The 21511-nt window shown below is 42.1% G+C and overlaps 2 protein-coding genes across 6 annotated transcripts in view; one reads left to right on the top strand and one right to left on the bottom strand.

Moving 5' to 3' along the window:
- Window positions 1-635: 635 nt before the first annotated feature.
- hmgb1b (high mobility group box 1b) lies at window positions 636-13811 on the bottom strand. Of its 5 annotated transcripts, none has more exons than XM_061877307.1 (6): window positions 13647-13811; window positions 8214-8368; window positions 7980-8125; window positions 7762-7821; window positions 4157-4331; window positions 636-1203 (listed from the first exon to the last, which is right to left on the bottom strand). In XM_061877307.1, exons 2-6 carry the CDS (start codon window positions 8358-8360, stop codon window positions 1048-1050), a joined length of 684 nt encoding a protein of 227 aa, XP_061733291.1. In that variant the 5' UTR covers window positions 8361-8368; window positions 13647-13811; the 3' UTR covers window positions 636-1047. The 5 variants fall into 5 exon arrangements, with proteins under 5 accessions (XP_061733291.1, XP_061733293.1, XP_061733292.1 ...); XM_061877309.1 differs by lacking the exon at window positions 13647-13811 and adding an exon at window positions 13618-13638; XM_061877308.1 differs by lacking the exon at window positions 13647-13811 and adding an exon at window positions 13392-13554.
- Window positions 13812-19506: 5695 nt separating this feature from the next.
- wdr95 (WD40 repeat domain 95) overlaps window positions 19507-21511 on the top strand; it is a 57670-nt gene continuing 55665 nt past the window's right edge. The window contains exon 1 of the mRNA XM_061878427.1: window positions 19507-19574. Within this exon, the coding sequence (XP_061734411.1) occupies window positions 19507-19574 (68 nt within the window). The remainder of the gene's footprint in view (window positions 19575-21511) is intronic.

Raw genomic sequence — 21511 nt, 5'->3', positions numbered from 1 at the left:
TAAAGGCTAAAAGCTTCCCACCTCCATCTTTCTACTTTGACTTCTCCATTATCAATTGAACAAATTGCAAAAGATTCAGCAACCCTGATGTCCAGAATACTGTGTAGTTATGCGATTAAAGCAGATTACTTATAGCTTGGATCTGGCTGGAAAATAATGTCCGCTACAACCGGTGAAGTCAAACCCACATGTCATCATACCGCGACGTTTTCAACACATTTCGCAGGAAATTTAAAATTGCAATTTAATAAACTAAAAAGTCCGTATTGGCATGTGTTGCGATGTTAATATTTTATAAACTATCAAACTGTGTTATCGGTAGTAGTGGGCCTTAGTAGGCCTTTAAAGTTTGTATTTTTGTATCGGATTCAATATTATTTTGCATTGAATATATAATTCATTGCACGTACATTTATATATTTTTTTATTAGGTTATGTTTATTATAAAATGCACGTTAGGGAATTTTTTCTATCAAGATTCAAGCAATATGCGAGGTAGAAATCTAAAATGTATTTTTCCTAGAAAAAGAAAAACAGAATAAAAACAAAGATTTGTTGATAAAAATGTCCATTTCAGCATAAAAGGAAGAAGAACAATGTAAGGCGCGAAGAATGACGGCTTTTAGAAAACAAACAACAGAAGAACATTTATTTAAATAAGTAGGACATTCTTGAATGTCGACAGCTGCACTTCATTGAAAAGGACAATAAAAATACTGGGATGGCACATGGATAAAGAATGACAAAATAAAAAAAACAATACAATACAACCAACTCAGAAATCTCATTTTTGAGTCGCTACACCTAAAGACTTAAATACCTTCCTGCTGAAGGAGGCCGCCAGGGATAAAGAAGGACCACAGGAAAAATCCCAAAAGGGAAGATATGTGGCGTTTCGTCTTTTTTTTTTTTTTCCACACTGTACAGTACATCGTAAAAACATTAAATATACACAATATTGACGTCAACATGGTGGCTGGACTAAATTGTGGTTGGTTATATGCCATCGACAAAACACAGGTCCCACCACCCCTTCCTCCACGAATACTACTCGTCATCCTCGTCATCTTCATCCTCATCCTCTCCCTCGTCATCATCCTCATCCTCGTCGTCATCTGCCGCTGCTGCCGCCACCACCACCGCCACCGCCACCGGAGCAGAGCTGGAATCTACTTTGCCCTTTGTGCGGTAGGCCACAATGTCCTGTTGGGACAGTCAGGTATTTTATAGTAATGTTCACTTTCTTTCACTTTTAAGAGTGCATTTAGGGAGAAAAGGCCCACAAATAGGGGATGTAACGGTACACAAAAATTTTGGTTCGGTACGTACCTCGGTTTGGTTCATTTTCGGTACAGTAAGAAAACAACATATACATTTTTTGGTTATTTATTTACCAAATTTGTAAACAATGGCATAACATACATATACACACACACACAGGGTCCATTGCCAGGGTTAATACATATATAAAATATATAAAATAAAAACTACATAAGTTGAGGCTCGGAATGGTTTCTTAACAAAACCATTCTACATATAAAGTGCTTTTTTTGATTGATTGATTGAGACTTTTATTAGTATATTGAACAGTACAGTACATACAATTGACCACTAAATGCTAACACCCCAATAAGTTTTTCAACTTGTTTAAGCTGGGGGTCCACATTCCTCAACACCGCCCGCCGTTTTTGTAGACATGTTCCATAAATATTGATGTTAAAGATTTCTTTTTCTGTGAAGAAATGGTTAGAATGAAGTTCATGAATCCAAATGGATCTCTATTACAATCCCCAAAGAGGGCACTTTAAGTTGATGATTACTTCTATGTGTAGAAATCTTTATTTATAATTGAATCACTTGTTTCTTTTTCAACAAGTTTTTAGTTATTTGTATATCTTTCTTTCCAAATAGTTCAAGAAAGACAACTACAAATGAGCAATATTTTTGCACTGTTATACAATTTAATAAATCAGAAACTGATGACATAGTGCTGTATTTTACTTCATCTGTTATTTCCATCCATCCATCCATCATCTTCTTCCACTTATCCGAGGTCAGGTCGCGGGAGCAGCAGCCTAAGCAGGGAAGCCCAGACTTCCCTCTCTCCAGCCACTTCGTTTAGCTCTTCCTCTCGGGATCCCGAGGCGTTCCCAGGCCAGCCAGGAGGCATAGTCTTCCCAACGTGTCCTGGGTCTTCCCCGTGGCCTCCAACCGGTTGGACGTGCCCTAAACACCTCCCTAGGGAGGCGTTCGGGTGGCATCCTGACCAGATGCCCGAGCCACCTCATCTGGCTCCTCTCGATGTGGAGGAGCAGCGGCTTTACTTTGAGTTCCTCTCGGATGGCAGAGCTTCTCACCCTATCTCTAAGGGAGAGCCCCGCCACCCGGCGGAGGAAACTCATTTCGGCCGCTTGTACCCATGATCTTAACCTTTCGGTCATGACCCTAAGCTCATGACCATAGGTGAGGATGAGAACGTAGATCGACCGGTAAATTGAGAGCTTTGCCTTCCGGCTCAGCTCCTTCTTCACCACAACGGATCGGTACAACGTCCGCATTACTGAAGACGCCGCACCGATCCAGCTGTCGATCTCACGATCCACTCTTCCCCCACTCGTGAACAAGACTCCTAGGTACTTGAACTCCTCCACTTGGGGCAGGGTCTCCTCCCCAACCCGGAGATGGCACTCCACCCTTTTCCGGGCGAGATCCATAGACTCGGACTTGGAGGTGCTGATTCTCATTCCGGTCGCTTCACACTCGGCTGCGAACCGATCCAGCGAGAGCTGAAGATCCCGGCCAGATGAAGCCATCAGGACCACATCATCCGCAAAAAGCAGAGACCTAATCCCACGACCACCAAACCGGAACCCCTCAACGCCTTGACTGCCCCTAGAGATTCTGTCCATATTTATTATGAACAGAATTGGTGACAAAGGACAGCCTTGGCGGAGTCTAACCCTCACTGGAAACGTGTGCGACTTACTGCCAGCAATGCGGACCAAGCTCTGACACTGATCATACAGGGAGCGGACCGCCATAATAAGACAGTCCAGTACCCCATACTCTGAGCACTCCCCACAGGACTTCCCGAGGGACACGGTCGAATGTCTTCTCCAAGTCCACAAAGCACATGTAGATTGGTTGGGCAAACTCCCATGCACCCTCAAGAACCCTGCCGAGAGTATAGAGCTGGTCCACAGTTCCACGACCAGGACGAAAACCACACCGTTCCTCCTGAATCCGAGGTTCGACTATCCGGCGTAGCCTCCTCTTCAGTACACCTGAATAAACCTTACCGGGAAGGAAGAGGAGTGTGATCCCACGATAGTTGGAACAGACCCTCCGGTGCCCCTTCTTAAAAAGAGGGACTACCACCCCGGTCTGCCAATCCAGAGGTACCGCCCCCGATGTCCGATCTGTTTTTTTTTTTTCAACCAAAAATGCTTTGCTATGATTAGGGGTTACTTGAATTAAAATTATGTTCACAGGTGGTACATCACTGAAAAAAGCTTGAGAACCACTGTGTTATGAGAGTAGCGTATGTGTGTGTGTGGCCCTTTAATATGTGACGTCTGAGTGTGTGGGCGAGCGAGGTGAGGGGGCGGTAGAGCGCAGGAGTGGCTAGTGTTTTGTTGGATTGGCTGTGTGCAAGACCTCAATAAAACCACTATTTGCTACTAATCGCTGGACTCTTCATTTACCCTGGAGTCTGGAGCTGTGGAGACCCACTGCCGGATAGAGTGAAGGGTTGTGCGCGCAACGGAGACACTATGGGAGCCGGAAGAAGGAAAGGTGCAACACATGTTTGACCTGTTGTCAGAAGCAGCTGCTGAACAATCTTGGCAAACCTCCGTCCTCCATTGTTGTATCGCGCAGCCAAAGTGTTCCCAAACGTGAGATCTTATTGAGGTAGGAGGGCCTTGTAGCTCTGGATGTAACACGTCCTAGCCTGCAAGCATGTCTACTCGTTCGGTACACCTCCGAACCGAACCGAAACCCCCATACCGAAACGGTTCAATACAAATACACGTACTGCTACACCCCTACCCACACATAAGCCTTTTTATCAATCTACAAAATAAACATTTAGACAACAAAAACATGACAATGACTTCCACAATTAAAGAGCACCCAACTCTGTCACTGTGCTCACCTTGTCGTACTTCTCCTTCAACTTGGCCGCCTTCTTCTCGTACGGCTGCTTTTCCTCCATGGATGAGCCGTTCCACATCTCTCCCAACTTCTTCGCCGTGTCGCCGATGGACAGCCCCGGAGTCTCGCCCTTCACCTTGGGGCGAAAGTCCCCGCAGAAGAGGAAGAACGCGGACCTGTTGGCGTGGCAAAAAGTGAAGCCGGGTGAGCGTTCTGGACTTTTGACCCAGTGGGGTAAATATGGGCTGTGTGCAATACTTGTCTGCCACCAGCAGAGGTGCTGTTGAGTCCAAAGTCGATTAAGAAAGGCAAAGACTGCTGGTATGCGACTATTTGGAACTGTGATTACAACAAATCTAACGAAGCTCCAATGCGATTTTATTTTGATAAGATGTTGCCAGACTTGATGGCAAAAATTGGTCCTTGAAATTCACTCACAAATGTGAACCTAAAGGACAAAAAAATATATACTATTTAAATATTTCTTTCCATTTTAAGTATTATATTTATCATGCCTTCCTTTGTATGTTGTGTACATTTACTATGTATTCATAACTAGTATATTTTTAAATTATGTCCCTTTGTAACAATGCAAACATTATTTAGTTTTTTTATTCCATATGCTATTGTTTTCTTAGTATATCACTGTTGTATAGTTGGTATTGCTATTGTAATTTACTTTTTTTCCCCCCTTTTTAGCTTTTGAGTGTTCTTTTTATCTTTTCTGCTTGTAATTGAGCTATTTTGACAAAACAATTTCCCTTAGGAGAGCTAAAAAGTTAGTCTAAATTTATTTGATAAAAACTTCTGGCTGAAAGGTACATATCAAATATTCAATATATTTTGGAGACCTTGAAAATTTAAAAAGCCAGTATAATTTCTATCTTTACATACATACTATAACAAATACCAAAAGAAAAACACACCTGCCATTTCAGTACCAAGACAGAAAACAGTCAAAGGTGTTTTGCTGCATGCTTTAAAAGGGGAAAAGTAGTGCCATCTGGTGAACAAATTAAAAATTGAGGCAAATAGTCCAAACATGTCAGAAAAAAACAGTTTGTGTATGGGATATTTTGGTCAGAAGGAATACATCCATTGTACTTTAAAGCATCCTCTAGCAATTTAGCAATACAGCACAGGCGTCAAACTCAGGGCCGGGGGCCAGATCTGGAACGCCACATCACTATACTGTATGTGGCCTGTGAAAAATTACAAAAAATGTCAAAAAAGTACTCATTTCTCATTAAAGGTTTTCAATTTGACAAAAAAAAAGTACACGTACTGCATGCAATAGCATACATTTTGAACTTAATTTTTATCATCAGATGATGGAATAAATTTACATTCCAAACATTTTTGTTGAATCAAAAATAATTCCACATCTGCCTTACTCATGATTTCAAAGCAAGTTATCCAATTTTTTTTTTTTACACTGTAGGTTTCATTTTTGAGTTTTTTTTTTTAATTGTGCTACTGTTTTACCATTGACAGTAAAATGCTATTAAAAATAGATTTTACAGTAAAATTCTGGTGACTGAGCTGCCAGTTTTTACTGTAAAATCTACAGATATGTGATCAAAAAGATTCAAATGCATCAATGAGTGATTCTCAAACTGTCTCAAACACTCCATTGAGTGGTACGCCAAATCGATTAATTACGTATTCAAACACGTGTTACTGTTCAAACTGTGTGTATTGTTACAGTTGCCAAACATACTAAATATACTTCATTAATAAAACCTCTGCCTTGTTTTTTAATGAATATTTAAGCCAACGATGCAACTGTGTTTCAGTGTTGGTCACTATGGTGACTTGGAGAGCCAGGTGTTCTGAGTACTTGGTGAAAAAATTTGGAGAACCACTGGCATAGGCAATTACTAATAAAATGACAATGAATTGGATTTTATATCACGCTTTTCTATCGTTAGATACTCAAAGCGCTCACAGAGAAGTGGGAACCCATCATTCATTCACACCTGGTGGTGGTAAGCTACATATGTAGCCACAGCTGTCCTGGGGTAGACTGACAGAAGCGAGGCTGCCAGTTTGCGCCTACGGCCACTCCTCCCACCATCTAGGTAGGTAGGTTTTTATTGTCATTGCAACAAGTACAACGAAACTATCATTCATTCATCATTCATTCACCAGTGTGAGCGGCACCGGGGGCAAGGGTAAAGTGTCCTGCCCAAGGACACAACGGCAGCGATTTGGATGTCAAGAGGTAGGGAGCGAACCTGCATCCCTCAAGTTTCTGGCACGGCCGCTCTACCCATTGCACCATAGCCTTATACATTATGATTCATATATGGGCAGCCATAATTGCGATGAGGCCCAGAATAAAAAATAATTGTTCACACTCCTGCTATAGAGTATTTAGATAGGACACATTTGAAGGCCTACTGAAACCCACTACTACCGACCACGGAGTCTGATAGTTTATATATCAATGATGAAATCTTAACATTGCAACAAATGCCAATACGGCCGGTTTAGTTTACTAAATTACAATTTTAAATTTCCCGCGGAGTTTCTTGTTGAAAACGTCGCGGAATGATGACGCGTGTTTGTGACGTTATTGGTTGAGCGGACATTTTTAGCCCAGCACCACCTACGGCCCAAAGTCGTCTCTTTTCATCGCATAACTGTACAGTATTTTGGACATCTGTGTTGCTGAATCTTTTGCAATTTGTTTAATTAATATTGGAGACTACAAAGAAGAATGCTGTTGGTGGAAAGCGGTGGATTGCAGCTGCCTTTAGCAACCGAAACACTGCCGGTGTTTGTTTGTTGTGAAGCTTTAGCGAACATGTTTCTCTACCACATGTCAACCAGCAAGTTTTTGGATGAGAAAATTGTGATATTAAGTCAGCTCTTACCGGAGACTTGTGCGGCGTTAGCGTCCTCCTGCAGCAGCTGTCATCTTGGCTCATCCATTGGCTTAATTCTCTTAGAGACACTGGCGGTCACCGAGCCCTTCCGACTTACAGGTATGACTTTATAATCTCACTAAAACACTATTAACACAAGCAGATAAGGGATTTTCCAGAATTATCTGAGTAAATGTGTCTAATAACATCTGAATCGCTCACACTGCACTCGCCCTTTCCCCCCCTTTTTTCTAGTGCTTCACTCTAACTTTCCTCATCCACAAATCTTTCATCCTCGCTCAAATTGATGGGGAAATTGTCGCTTTCTCGGTCAGAATCGCCTGCGCTGCTGGCGATTCTATGATTGTAAACAATGTGCAGATGTGAGGAGCCCTCACACCGGTGACGTCACGCGCACATTGGCTTCTACTTCCAATACAGGCAAGGCTTTTTTTTATTAGCGACCAAAAGTTGCAGACTTTATCGTCAATGTTCTCTACTACGTAAATCCTTTCAGCAAAAATATGGCAATATCGCGAAATTATCAAGTATGACACATAGAATGGACCTGCTATCCCTGTTTAAATCAGAAAATCTCATTTCAGTAGGCCTTTAAAATGTGTTTTAGGTTGATTGGCAACATTAATTTGGCCCTAGCGTGTGAATGCGAGTGTGAATGTTGTCTATCTGTGTTGGCCATGTGATGAGATGGCAACTTGTCCAGGGAGTACCCCACCTTCCGTCCGAATGCAGCTGTGAAAGCTCCAGCACCCCTCGCGACCCCAAAAGGGACAAGCTGTAGAAAATGGATGAATGGATGGACATTTACAGTAAACTTTTTTAACAAAACTGAGAGGACAAACAAACACAAAATGTACCCCAGCATCACTCAAAGTGTGGTCCAAAGGAGTGTGGACACCCCTGATTTAATGCGTTAATGATAAGCAAACTCACGGAGGTCTCTTAGGAGCGTTTGGGTCCTTAAACCGCTTCATCTTCTGTCCCTTAGGCGGAATATAGTTCTTCATCTCTGCCTCGTAGCGCACCTTGTCCTGCTTGGCCATGTCTTCAAATTTGCCTTTCTCTTTCGGGGACATTGTCTGACAAATAAATAAATTAAAGTCAGTATAAGGATAATAAAAAAAGCTTTATTAAAAAAAAAGGAAAAGATGGAAATGTCAGGCCTACCTTCCATCGCTCTGAGCATTTCTTGGAGAACTCTGCAAAGTTGACGCTGGCCTCGGGATGCTTCTTCTTGTGCTCCTCCCGGCATGTTTGCACAAAGTAGGCGTAGGAGGACATCTTGCCCCGGGGCTTCTTTGGATCCTTACCCATCTTTTATGCTGAGCAGAAAGGAAATGACTGATTCAAATGCACGTCTATGCTAGACTGAAGGAGCACCGGCAATATGTAAATGTACCATCGTCTGGTCTTTGTCTATTGTTTAATGCGGGCTGCTGGAGGGGAGGAGGGGGAAGGAGGAGGAAGGGGGTGACTGATGACTCTTTGTACATAACAGACAACCATGATGCTGCATTATTAATCACGACTTACAATTAAAAAAGCGACGTTGTTGCTTTGTAGGCAGCATGCACCAAGTAATATGCGTTGGGGTATTTTCAAGAGTGACATGACGGGAATTGTTGCTGGCGTCGGAGGGGGGGGGGGTAGTTAAATGAGGATATTAGCATTAGCTCCGCCCTTAGCGGTCACGCTTGCTGTGTGTCCGCCAGCCTATTAGCATCGGTGCTAACTACAAACAAATCGAGCACCTATTACAATGGCCTCCAGCATATTAATACCTGCGTTACAAAGTAATATTTCAAGAGGGACGTGAGGGAAATGTTGCCGGTATTTGAGGGAGTAGTTAAATGAGGACATTAGCATTAACTCCGCCCTTAACGTAAGCGCTCACTTTGTGTCCTTCAGCACAGTGGTCCCCAACCACCGGGCCGCGGCTCGATTGGTACCGGGTTGCAGAAGAAATTAAATTGTTTTATTATATCAACATAAAAAACACAAGATATACTTACAATTAATGCACCAACCCAAAGAAACTCCCATTTTCATGACTAAAAAAAATAATTAATACATTTTAAAAAAATCCCCCCCGCCGTACAAATTATCAAGCATTGACCGGTCCGCAGTTACAAAAAGGTTGGGGACCACTGCTCCAGGCTATTAGATAGATAGATAGTACTTTATTGATTCCTTCAGGAGAGTTCCTTCAGGAAAATTAAAATTCCAGCAGCAGTGTACAGAGTTGAGATCAATTAAAAAAAAAAAGTAAAAAGTAAATAATGGGGGTTTAAATGCAAACAAAATAGAGAAATATTACAAAAAGAATAAAAACAATGGGAATAACAATATAACAGTAAAATATTAGCATTGGTGCGAGATGTTAGAACGGAAGCTAACCTTGCGATGATTAAAATGCATAAATTTTTTACCGCTTGTCCCTTTCGGGGGTCGCGATGGAGCTTATCTCATTCGGGCGGCAGGCGGCGTAGACCCTGGACAATTAAAAGTGCCCCCCCAGGGTATTAGCATCGGCTAGCACACGAGCTAACTATGCCCGCACTAAAATGGCCTTGTCACGCCAAATTTCTTCCCCTGCAGCTGTAACCCTTAAGAGTCTTATAACTTGGTATTATCACGCCCTCATTGGGGTCCTTCAGCACTAGAGGGGCTGTCACGCCAAAAGTCTTCCGGGGGGGAACGTTTTTGTAGGGGAGAAGAAATTTGGCGTGACAGCCTCCTCTGTGTTAGCATCGGCGCTAGTGGTTAGCAAACATGCTAACCAGGCACCTATTAAAATGGCCTCCAGCGTATTAGCATCAGCACTAGCAGCTAACATACAAGCTAAAGGTGCCCGTACTAAAATGGCCTCCGCGGTGTTAGCATCGGCGCTAGCACACAAACTAACCGGACACCTATTTAAATAGCCTCCGGCGTACTAGCATCGGCGCTAGCACACCAGCTAACCGTGCCCTTACTAAAATGGCATCCGCGGTGTTAGCATCAGCGCTGACACACAAGCTAACTGGGCACCTATTAAAATGGCCTCCAGCGTATTAGCATCGGCGCTAGCACACCAGCTAACCGTGCCCGTACTAAAATGGTCTCCGCGGTGTTAGCATCGGTGCTAGCACACCAGCTAACCGGGCACCTTTTAAAAAGGCCTCCAGCGTATTAGCATCGGTGCTAGCGGCTAGCACACAAGCTAACCGTGCCCGCACAAAAATGGTCTCCGCGGTGTTAGCATCGGCGCTAGCACACCAGCTAACCGGGCACCTTTTAAAAAGGCCTCCAGCGTATTAGCATCGGTGCTAGCGGCTAGCACACAAGCTAACCATGCCCGTACAAAAATGGCCTCCGCGGTGTTAGCATTAGCGCTAGCACACAAGCTAACTGGGCACCTATTAAAATGGCCTCCAGCGTATTAGCATCGGCCCTAGCACACAAGCTAACTGTGCCCGGACTAAAATGGCCCTCGGCGTATTAGCATCGGCGCTAGCACACAAGCTAACCGTGCCCGTACTAAAATGGTCTCCGCGGTGTTAGCATCGGCGCTAGCACACCAGCTAACCGGGCACCTTTTAAAAAGGCCTCCAGCGTATTAGCTTCGGTGCTAGCGGGTAGCACACAAGCTAACCGTGCCCGTACAAAAATGGACTCCGCGGTGTTGGCAGTAGCGATAGTACACCAGCTAACTGGGCACCTATTAAAATGGCCTTCAGCCTATTAGCATCGGCGCTAGCACACAAGCTAACCATGCCCGTACAAAAATGGCCTCCGCGGTGTTAGCATTAGCGCTAGCACACCAGTTAACCGGGCACCTATTAAAATGGCCTTCAGCCTATTAGCATCGGCGCTAGCACACAAGCTAACCGTGCCCGTACAAAAATGGCCTCCGCGGTGTTAGCATCAGCGCTGACACACAAGCTAACTGGGCACCTATTAAAATGGCTTCCAGCGTATTAGCATCAGCGCTAGCACACAAGCTAACCGTGCCCATACTAAAATGGTCTCCGCGGTGTTAGCATCGGCGCTAGCACACCAGCTAACCGGGCACCTTTTAAAAAGGCCTCCAGCGTATTAGCTTCGGTGCTGGCGGGTAGCACACAAGCTAACCGTGCCCGCACAAAAATGGCCTCCGCGGTGTTAGCATTAGCACACCAGCTAACCGGGCACCTATTAAAATGGCCTTCAGCGTATTAGCATTGGCGCTAGCACACCAGCTAACCGGGCACCTATTAAAATGGCCTTCAGCGTATTAGCATCGGCGCTAGCACACAAGCTAACCGTGCCCGTACAAAAATGGCCTCCGCAGTGTTAGCATTAGCACACCAGCTAACCGGGCACCTATTAAAATGGCCTTCAGCGTATTAGCATCGGCGCTAGCACACCAGCTAACCGGGCACCTATTAAAATGGCCTTCAGCGTATTAGCATCGGCGCTAGCACACAAGCTAACCGTGCCCGTACAAAAATGGCCTCCGCAGTGTTAGCATTAGCGCTACTACACAAGCTAACTAGGCACCTATTAAAATGGCCTCCAGCGTACTAGCATCAGCGCTGACAGACAAGCTAACTGGGCATCTATTAAAATGGCCTCCAGCGTATTAGCATCGGCGCTAACACACAAGCTAACCGTGCCCGTACAAAAATGGCCTCCGCGGTGTTAGCATTAGCGCTAGCACACCAGCTAACCGTGCCCGTACAAAAATGGCCTCCGCAGTGTTAGCATTAGCGCTACTACACAAGCTAACTAGGCACCTATTAAAATGGCCTCCAGCGTACTAGCATCAGCGCTGACAGACAAGCTAACTGGGCATCTATTAAAATGGCCTTCAGCGTATTAGCATCGGCGCTAGCACACACGCTAACCGTGCCCGTACAAAGATGGCCTCCGCGGTGTTTGCATTAGCGCTAACACACCAGCTAACCGGGCACCTATTAAAATGGCCTTCAGCGTATTAGCATCGGCGCTAGCACACAAGGTAACAGTGCCTGTATTAAAATGGCCTCCGCGGTGTTAGCATTGGCGCTAGCGGATAGCACACGAGCTAACCGGACACCTATTAAAATGGCCAATCAGCGTATTAGCATCGGCGCTAGCACACAAGCTAACCGTGCCCGTAAAAAAATTGCCTCCTCGGTGTTAGCATTAGCGCTACCACACCAGCTAACCGGGCACCTATTAAAATGGCCTTCAGCGTATTAGCATCGGCGCTAGCACACCAGCTAACCGTGCCCGTAAAAAAATTGCCTCCTCGGTGTTAGCATTAGCGCTACCACACCAGCTAACCGGGCACCTATTAAAATGGCCTTCAGCGTATTAGCATCGGCGCTAGCACACCAGCTAACCGTGCCCGTAAAAAAAATGCCTCCTCGGTGTTAGCATTAGCGCTACCACACCAGCTAACCGGGCACCTATTAAAATGGCCTTCAGCGTATTAGCATCGGCGCTAGCACACCAGCTAACCGTGCCTGTACTAAAATGGCCTCCGCGGTGTTAGCATTGGCGCTGGCGGCTAGCACACGAGCTAACCGGGCACCTATTAAAATGGCCAACCAGCGTATTAGCATCGGCGCTAGCACACAAGCTAACCGTGCCCGTAAAAAAATTGCCTCCGCGGTGTTAGCATTAGCGCTACCACACCAGCTAACCGGGCACCTATTAAAATGGCCTTCAGCGTATTAGCATCGGCGCTAGCACACCAGCTAACCGTGCCTGTACTAAAATGGCCTCCGCGGTGTTAGCATTGGCGCTGGCGGCTAGCACACGAGCTAACCGGGCACCTATTAAAATGCCCCCCGGCGTAGTAGTGTTGTAAGGACAATACTAATGGCGCGCAATTTAATGTCAAATCAAATCAAATGTTTATTGGATTCATCACTATGCAGTGTACATCCACGACTAAACTACTACAAAGTGTGGATTCAGGCCGGGTGGCCTATATCAAGTTCCAGGTAACCCTACATTATTATATTTCATAAATAGTAAACCAAGTTGTTGTAGTAGTTTAGTCTGTAGTTCTGTCGTGAATGTGCACTGTATAGTGATGAATCCAATAAACATTTGATTTGACATTAAATTTGCGCGCCATTGGTATTGTGCTTACAACAACCGTACCAGCGTCAACCTTGAGCGAACAATCATATTCACGTCACCGCCATGTTTGCATAACCACGCGGTAAAAACAATTTATTAATTAATTAAAACCCTCTGCGACTTCCACTTCACGGGTAATGCTAGGCTAGGCTAACGCAGCATGCTAAGGCTCTATAGAGACACAATGACGGACGTTACGCTGACCCACGGCGTGTGTTGACATTGCGAGGGAGGAGTCCGCCCCCTTACCTCACTGTGGTCCACTCTCCTATGGACATTATCAAACGCCGTGGACAGTAGAGACATTTGCGGAGACAAGTGACGCGCACGCATGCAGATGCGTGACACAGGGATGCTGCTGCTAGCATCCTCTCTATCCTACCACCGTCATTCAATGTAAGCCCATTCCACAGCAGCAAGTTCCCCTGACAGGGCAATGCAATGCAGTTCCCACGTCCACTCTCTGCACACCCACCACACAAGTTGACAAGAGATGATGCTCACCACTGGAGGACAGCTGCGTGTCGCTACGTCTCAAGACAATGGCACTAAAAAAAAAAAGCAGAGTGAGTGCGCAGGATGCTTGTGTTGTGTTTATCCTGATTGTTAAGGAGCCTGACTGGCGGACATTGGCTGCAGCCGAGCGGCGGCAGTGTCTAATTGGGCAAGCGCGCACTTCCACTGATGGGACGGTTGGTTGTCTGCGGCGGGACAGCATGGCGCTAAACTTGAATGGCAAACAGCAGCCGGACTTTGTAGAGCTGAAACGGCTTTTAAACGAAATGAATAATTGAATTACACCAGGGGGAATTACACCAGTTAATTCAGAATGAGTTGTCTGGCAAAAGAAGCATGCATGGAGAGTAATTGAAAATGGAGGAAGTGTGGCTATTAGTGCATCACAGCACATTATGGCAGCAGGGGTGTCCAAAGTGAAGTGAAGTGAATTATATTTATATAGCGCTTTTCTCTAGTGACTCAAAGCGCTTTACATAGTGAAACCCAATATCTAAGTTACATTTAAAACAGTGTGGGTGGCACTGGGAGCAGGTGGGTAAAGTATCTTGCCCAAGGACACAACGGCAGTGACTAGAATGGCGGAAGCGGGAATCGAACCTGCAACCCTCAAGTTGCTGGCACGGCCACTCTACCAACCGAGCTCTGCCGCCCCAGTGCCAGGGGGCCATTTTTTAACGGCCCTAAGCACATTCTGAAAATACGATTAAAAAAAAAAAAAAAAAAAGAAAAAGTGGTATAAAAGAGTAAACAGGTGAAATGTGACAAGAAAATGTTGCAATGTTTACTCTAATAACACAAAGCTGCCATGCAGGCTGTTATTTTCTTAAAAAAAAAAAAAATTCATCAAAATCAAGGTCACATTAAATATTCCACTTTGAGATATTTTTTGGGAGGAAATTTTGCATATTTTGTGTTTGCCATATAAAAAACTAAGTTGTTGTTTTTTTTTCTAAAGAAGGGCCTAAAATGAACAAACAAAAAGCATAGACAACAATAAAAGTTATAATTGACAGATGGATCTGAGGTTGATCTCAAGACGATTGTGTTTAAAGTAAACAATAGAAAAAAAAAGTTTTTTTATTTTTAATGAGTAGGACCCTTTTGGATCCCCAATAATTTTAGTGGATTTTTTTGTGTGTCATTGCTAAAAAAAAACAATAACAAATTGAAATCAATGGTGTTATGTGTTGACATTTTAAAGCCTCCAATTATTCTATAATCTTAAATATTCCACTTTAAAATTCTATTAGGGGAACCTGTTGCATATTTTGTGTGTTTTTTTTCTTCCATAACAAAACAGGGGTTTCTTTGACAAAAAAGGCATACAACTTGAATCTTCAAAAACTTTATATTGACAGATAGACCTAATATTGATCTAGAGATTTAAATCTTGAATAACAATAATATAAAATAATGACACATTTTAAATATTTTTTTGACCAAAATCCTTTGGGGTCCCTGGGATCAAGCCTGTGAGGAGGCCTAATTGTATATTTTTACACATATATTGTATTGGTTTTTGAAATAAAAACATATCAAAATGGCCCCCGCTTGCTTTGATTTTTCAGTGTGCGGCCCTCAGTGAAAAAAGTTTGGACACCCCTGATCTATACAGTATACACCCTAGTCACAAACTGTTCAAACTCCTCCCCACCGGGAGGCGTTACAAGTCTCAGTACGCCAAAACATGCCACCATAAGAAGAGTTTCTTCCCTCAGGCTATCAATCAGATGAACTCTGAGAAATAACTCTAGACTTGTGTTTCTTAACCTTGTTGGAGGTACCAAACCCCATTAGTTTCATATGCGCATTCATTGAACCCATCTTAGTGAAAAATAAAATGTTTTTTTTTTCAAATTCAAGACAGTTATGTGTTTTTGGTAACATTTTAGTATGGAGAACATATTTCTAAGTAACAAATACTTAATTTAGAGGTTTTTGGACACTAGGGGAACATATTCTAAGTAACAAAGACTTAATTTAGAGTTATTTGGTTAGGGTTAGAGGGTTAGGGTTATAATGAGGCCCTTCCAAATAAGGTATTAATAAGTACTTAATGATGACTAGTTAAGGGCCAATATGTTACTAATTTGCATGTTAATAAGCCACTAATTAATGGTGAACATGTTCCCCATACTAAAGTGTTACCATTTTTTTTTTACTGGTGCACAAAATGAACCGTGCATGAACATCACCTTGTTCGAAGAACAAAACCATGAATTACCATGAATTGATTAACGTGGACCCCGACTTAAACAAGTTGAAAAACTTATTCGGGTGTTACCATTTAGTGGTCCATTGTACGGAATATGTACTGTACTGTGCAATCTACTAATAAAAGTATCAATCAATCAATCAATCAAACCAACACAGTGCATAAACTCACAACAAATTACACACCTGCAAATTAGTGTTACTTCTGCTGTTGCCGTATCCGCAATACGCCGGTAGGGATAAGTTTTTATTGAGACGATGAGTCGGGTGTGTTTTGACCTCCGACGAACCCCTGAGGCCGACTCACCGAACCCCTAGGGTTCGATCGAACCCAGGTTAAGAACCACTGCTCTAGACATAGTCTGTCACTGTGAATGGACACATCATCATCTTTTTGCTTAGCTCTATTCACCACTGCACTGTTATTTATTAGCCTTGCGCATATTAGTTATCTAAGTACTTGTTTATATTTTTAGGTAATCGTTAATATTTATTTGTTACACTGAACACGTGAGTGGCCCTGCGAAGAGGTGGTGACTTGTCCAGGGTGTTCCCCGCCTTACGCCCGATTGTAGCTGAGATAGGCAACAGCGCCCCCCGCAACCCCAAAGGGAATAAGCGGTAGAAATGGATGGATGGATGGAACAAGAGAGAGCAGTCTATCAAGTTAAATTCCTATGTTTAACATTCTTGGCCAATTAAGCTGATTCTGATTCTGACTCCTGTCGGTCAATCAGTTGAAATTTTATGAAGCGACTCGTCACTTCAAACCGTTATGACAGACCGCCTTTAAAACGGAAAGGAATTTTAATTTTTTTTTACTGAATGAGACACCCAGAATGTACATGAAAATAAAAAATGTTGGATTCACTATATTAACTATTAACGATAAAACACTGAATATTGACAACATATGAATGGCACACCCCCTCACAATCAAGCGAAACACACAAAAAAATGCGACAAACACAGCGAAATATGAACGCGGAGGGTAAAACAAAACCCACCTACAGTCTGATATACCACTAAGTTTTAGAACTTTGTTGTAAAAATCTCCTTCTGCGTCTGTCCCTGACACCTGCATTTCTGGAAACACTCTATGGAAACGCTCCCCACCCACACTGCTTGGTGCCTCGTTTGATCTGCTGTGACTTAGATTACCATAGTAACTAGTACATCATGCAGAAGTGCAGATTACAACCATTGAAATACTTTGTTTAGTTCAAGACTTACGGCCATTTGAAAACATCACTGCACATCATAATGGCAGCTACAGTTTCCATATTAAAGATCTAAAAAAATTATTTGGAAATGTTTGGCGCGCCAGATTGAAGAGTTTAACGGGCCTTAATTTTCCCAGGTCTGTCCTACATCAGAGCATATGATTCCAAATCGCAGCAACCATGCCGCTATGTAATTGTGCAGCACTATTTATATTGTCTTTTTTTTTTCATTTCCATATTACAACTTAATATTTCAAGATTATGAATATAGTTTTTAATCCCCACAATAAAAAATGTGTGCTAGTTTTACCGTTTTAACTAGAAGTAGAAATATGTAACAGTCCAAAAAAGGCCGCAAACAACACAAAATCATTTTTCTGAAAATATGATATAATATATATATATCATTAAACTGGGTGTCTATATATTTAATTTATATTTGTATTTTATTATTTTTTTATTTTATACATCAGGGATGCAGCCCGCGAACAGGTTTTATCCTGCCCGCGAGATGAGTTTGCTAAGTATGAAAATTAACCTGAAATTTTTGAATGAAAGAAACAGCTTGTCTAAATGTGTCCACTAGATGTCGCAATAGCAATTCTTTGTATCTTTGTAGATGATGCTACATATGTACAAAATAAGCCACATGTTTTTATAGTACACAAGTGGATGAAAATGATCAAAATACATAAATAACATATTGTAATTTATTTTGATGTAATTTTTTTATCGAGATAGATTGAAAAATAACACCAATTAGTTGACTGATGAACAATTATCATGTAATTTATTCAGAAAGTATAAACAACGACAATATAAGGTATATATACTGTTAGCTGCAACAGGTAATTGTAAAAAGAAAAACAACAACAATTATGATTTGTACAATTTCAGAATGTGCTTGCTCTTTTTTTAAACTAAAAAAAACTGTCAGGCTTTCCCCTGACAGTTTGTCTATGTTTTAGTTTTTTCCTCTGCATTTGTCTGTTTCCTCTGTGTTTAGTATTTCCTGTCCTTAGTTCCTGTCTAGTGCTCTTATTTTGTCAGCTTCCTGTCTTGTTCCCTGAGTGCTGTGTTCCTCCTCAGCTGCGGCTGATTGGCACCTGGCCACACCTGCTGCCAATCAGCTCGCTCCTATTTGGGCGGCATGGCGTAGTGGGTAGAGCGGCTGCGCCAGAAACCTGAGGGTTGCAGGTTCGCTTCCCACCTATTAACATGCAAATCGCTGCCATTGTGTCCTTGGGCAGGACACTTTACCCTTTGCCCCCGGTGCCGCTCACACTGGTGAATGAATGATGAATGAATGATTGGTGGTGGTCGGAGGGGCCGTAGGCGCAAACTGGCAGCCACGCTTCCGTCAGTCTACCCCAGGACAGCTATGGCTACAGATGTAGCTTACCACCACCAGGTGTGAATGAATGATGGGTTCCCACTTCTCTGTGAGCGCTTTGAGTATCCAACAATAGTAAAGCGCGATATAAATCTAATCCATTTTTATTATTATTATTATTTGTACCTGCTTTGTGTTGGGTCAGTTGCCGGATCATTGTATTGTCATTTGTATTGTCGTTGCCACATGTCGCTCTTGTCGTGTCGTTTTGTTACAGCTACTACCTGTCGTGCTACATTTTGTCCTGGTTGTTGTAGCGGTAAGCTGTTTCTGTTAGCAATAGCCATTTCCAGTTTTTCCTGTTTGCTACCCGCTAGCTTCCACGCTAGGTAATTTTTTGTTTCTGGCTAGCTTCTATGCTAAAGACCCTTAGTTTGTTATTCCGCCCATGTGCGCGCTTTTTGTTTGTACCTTTTGTTTGTTCTAGTTCTAGTATTTTAAATTAAAACCATGTTTTCCCATTCAATGCCTGCCTCCTTCTCTGCATCCTGGGGTTCGACATCAAATAACTGTGACAAAAACAATCTTAAATTGTCTTTATTTTTAAGTTATCGTGCCGTGATCTCACCAGTCCGGCTCACTTGGTAGTAGATTGTTCTCCATGTGGCCCCCCATCTGAAATGAGTTTGACACTCCTGATATATATAGACATATATTATTTTTAGATTGAAAAAAGAAATTGGGATGTAATTTTCATTAAAAGAAATATGTTAAACACAACATACCGGTACATACATGTACATGAAACTTTTCAAATGGACAACATGAAAACATGACATATGTATCAGTATCTTATAAGGAGCCTTGCTTTCTAACTTTCTTCTCTTGCAAGTGACTGTTTGTATTTCACTCATGTTTCTTAGTGACCGCGCGCTCTACTCAGGTGTAACATGATGAGCGTCCCAATGTGATGCCCCATGTGGTTGGCAAGGCGACAGATGACATTTGCGGCACTCTGCAACTCAACTATTATTCTTCTTGCGTTTTGTATTGTTTTTTTGTAACCAGCTCAAGTATGCCCTTGGGGGAAAAGACCCGCTCTTCATCTGCGTCGGGAAGATTGGAAACCCAGAATGTTCCCAGGTAATCTTCTTTTATATTGTTCTCAATTATTGTGTTAAATTACATATTGCACTGTGTTTTTTTCTAATCTCTCAGGATGTGAATTGTAGTCATACTTTTGTTCATTGGATGTTTACTGATGTTTACTATTTGAGATAGCAGCTCATTTAGTTTTGTTGACTTGTTTTGAACACACACCCACAGGCTTTAACTTAATTTAATGTAATTGAACAGCATGTTTATTTGCAGTGGTCTACAATTGCAACATGCATAGCATATCGATAAATAAAATATTTCAACATTTCTGGATTAAAGGAAGAGCTCCAGGCAGTCTGTGTGACACCTTAAATTTAGGCCATTTCGGCGCTTGCTGCCCTCTACTTTCTCTGAGTTAAAGTAACAATGATTTCCACACACACTAGGTGTGGTGAAATTTGTCCTTTGCATTTGACCCATCTTCCCTTGGGAGGTGAGGGGAGCAGAGGGCAGCAGCGGTGCCGAGCCCGGGAATCATTTTTGGCGATTTAACCCCCAATTCCAATCCTTGATGCTGAGTGCCAAGCAGGGAGGTAATGGGTCCTATTTTCATGACTATTTACATTGTAGATTGTCACTGAAGGCATCAAAATTATGAATGAACACATGTGGAGTTATGTACTTAACATAAAAGGTGAAATAACTGAAAACATGTTTTATATTCTAGTTTCTTCAAAATAGCCACCCTTTGCGCTGATTACTGCTTTGCACACGCTTGGCATTCTCTCGATGAGCTTCAAGAAGTAGTCACCTGAAATGGTTTTCACTTCACAGGTGTCATAGACTTGATGCCTTCGGTGACAACCTACAATGTAAATAGTCATGAAAGTAAAGAAAACACATTGAAATGAGAAGGTGTGTCTAAACTTGTGGCCTGTAATGCAGTGGTTCTCAACCTTTTTTCAGTGATGTACCCCCTGTGAACATTTTTTTCATTCAAGTACCCCTTAATCAGAAAAAAACATTTTTGGTTGAAAAAAGAAGATAAAGAAGTAAAATACAGCACTGTGTCATCAGTTTCTGATATATTAAATTGTATAACAGTGCAAAATATTGCTCTTTTGTAGTGGTCTTTCTTGAACTATTTGGAAAAAAGATATACAAATACCTAAAACCTTGTTGAAAAAATAACGAGTGATTCAATTATAAATAAAGATTTCTACACATAGAAGTAATCATCAACTTAAAGTGCCCTCTTTGGAGATTGTAATAGAGATCAATCTGAATTCATGAACTTATTCTAAACATATCTTCACAAAGAAAAAAGTCTTTAACATCAATATTTATGGAACATGTCCACAAAAAAAATCTAGCTGTCAACACTGAATATTGCATTGTTGTATTTTTTTTTCCCACAGTTTATGAACTTACTTTCATATTTTGTTGAGGTATTATTCAATTAATATATTTATAAGGGATTTTTTAATTGTTGGTATTTTTAGAATATTTTTAAAATATCTCATGTACCCCTTGGCATACCTTTAATTACCCCCAGGGGTACGCGTACCCCCATTTGAGTTCTCAAATGGGGGTACGCGTACCCCTGGTGTAATGCACATCTTTTTTTCATATATCATTATCTTTTTTGTGGACCAATTTGCTTATCATAAATATTGTGCTTGAAATAGGCCGATTTAAATAAATATAATAAAAAATGTCACCTTTTTGCAGATTGTTTTGCTTATTCTAATTCTTATACTTTATATATTGGTTACATTTAAAATGATAGCATACCAAAACAATCTTCTTTTTTAATAGAAAAAAATATATATGATTATGACCAAGACAGATTAAATATCTGAAATCCAGGTAAAGAAAATATATTTCTTATTTTTTGCTAACAGGGTATAAACAATAGCACATATTTAAGGATTTTTTTTGGTATTTTCACAGCCTTGAGTTGTTCCAATAATGAAAAACTA

The sequence above is a fragment of the Nerophis ophidion genome, linkage group LG18 (genome assembly GCF_033978795.1).
Source record: "Nerophis ophidion isolate RoL-2023_Sa linkage group LG18, RoL_Noph_v1.0, whole genome shotgun sequence".
NCBI classification, from domain to species: domain Eukaryota; kingdom Metazoa; phylum Chordata; class Actinopteri; order Syngnathiformes; family Syngnathidae; genus Nerophis; species Nerophis ophidion.
Note: the sequence above shows the minus strand (reverse complement) of the source record. Positions and strands in the feature narration are given on the sequence as shown.

Coding starts and splice junctions, on each gene's coding strand:
- hmgb1b (XM_061877307.1), bottom strand. CDS start 8,360: ATGGGTAAGGATCCAAAGAAGCCCCGGGGCAAGATGTCCTCCTACGCC. Junction 7,822..7,979: donor AACGCTCCTAAGAGACCTCC/GTGAGTTTGCTT, acceptor CATTTTCTACAG/CTTGTCCCTTTTGGGGTCGC. Junction 1,204..4,156: donor TGAAGGAGAAGTACGACAAG/GTGAGCACAGTG, acceptor CTGTCCCAACAG/GACATTGTGGCCTACCGCAC.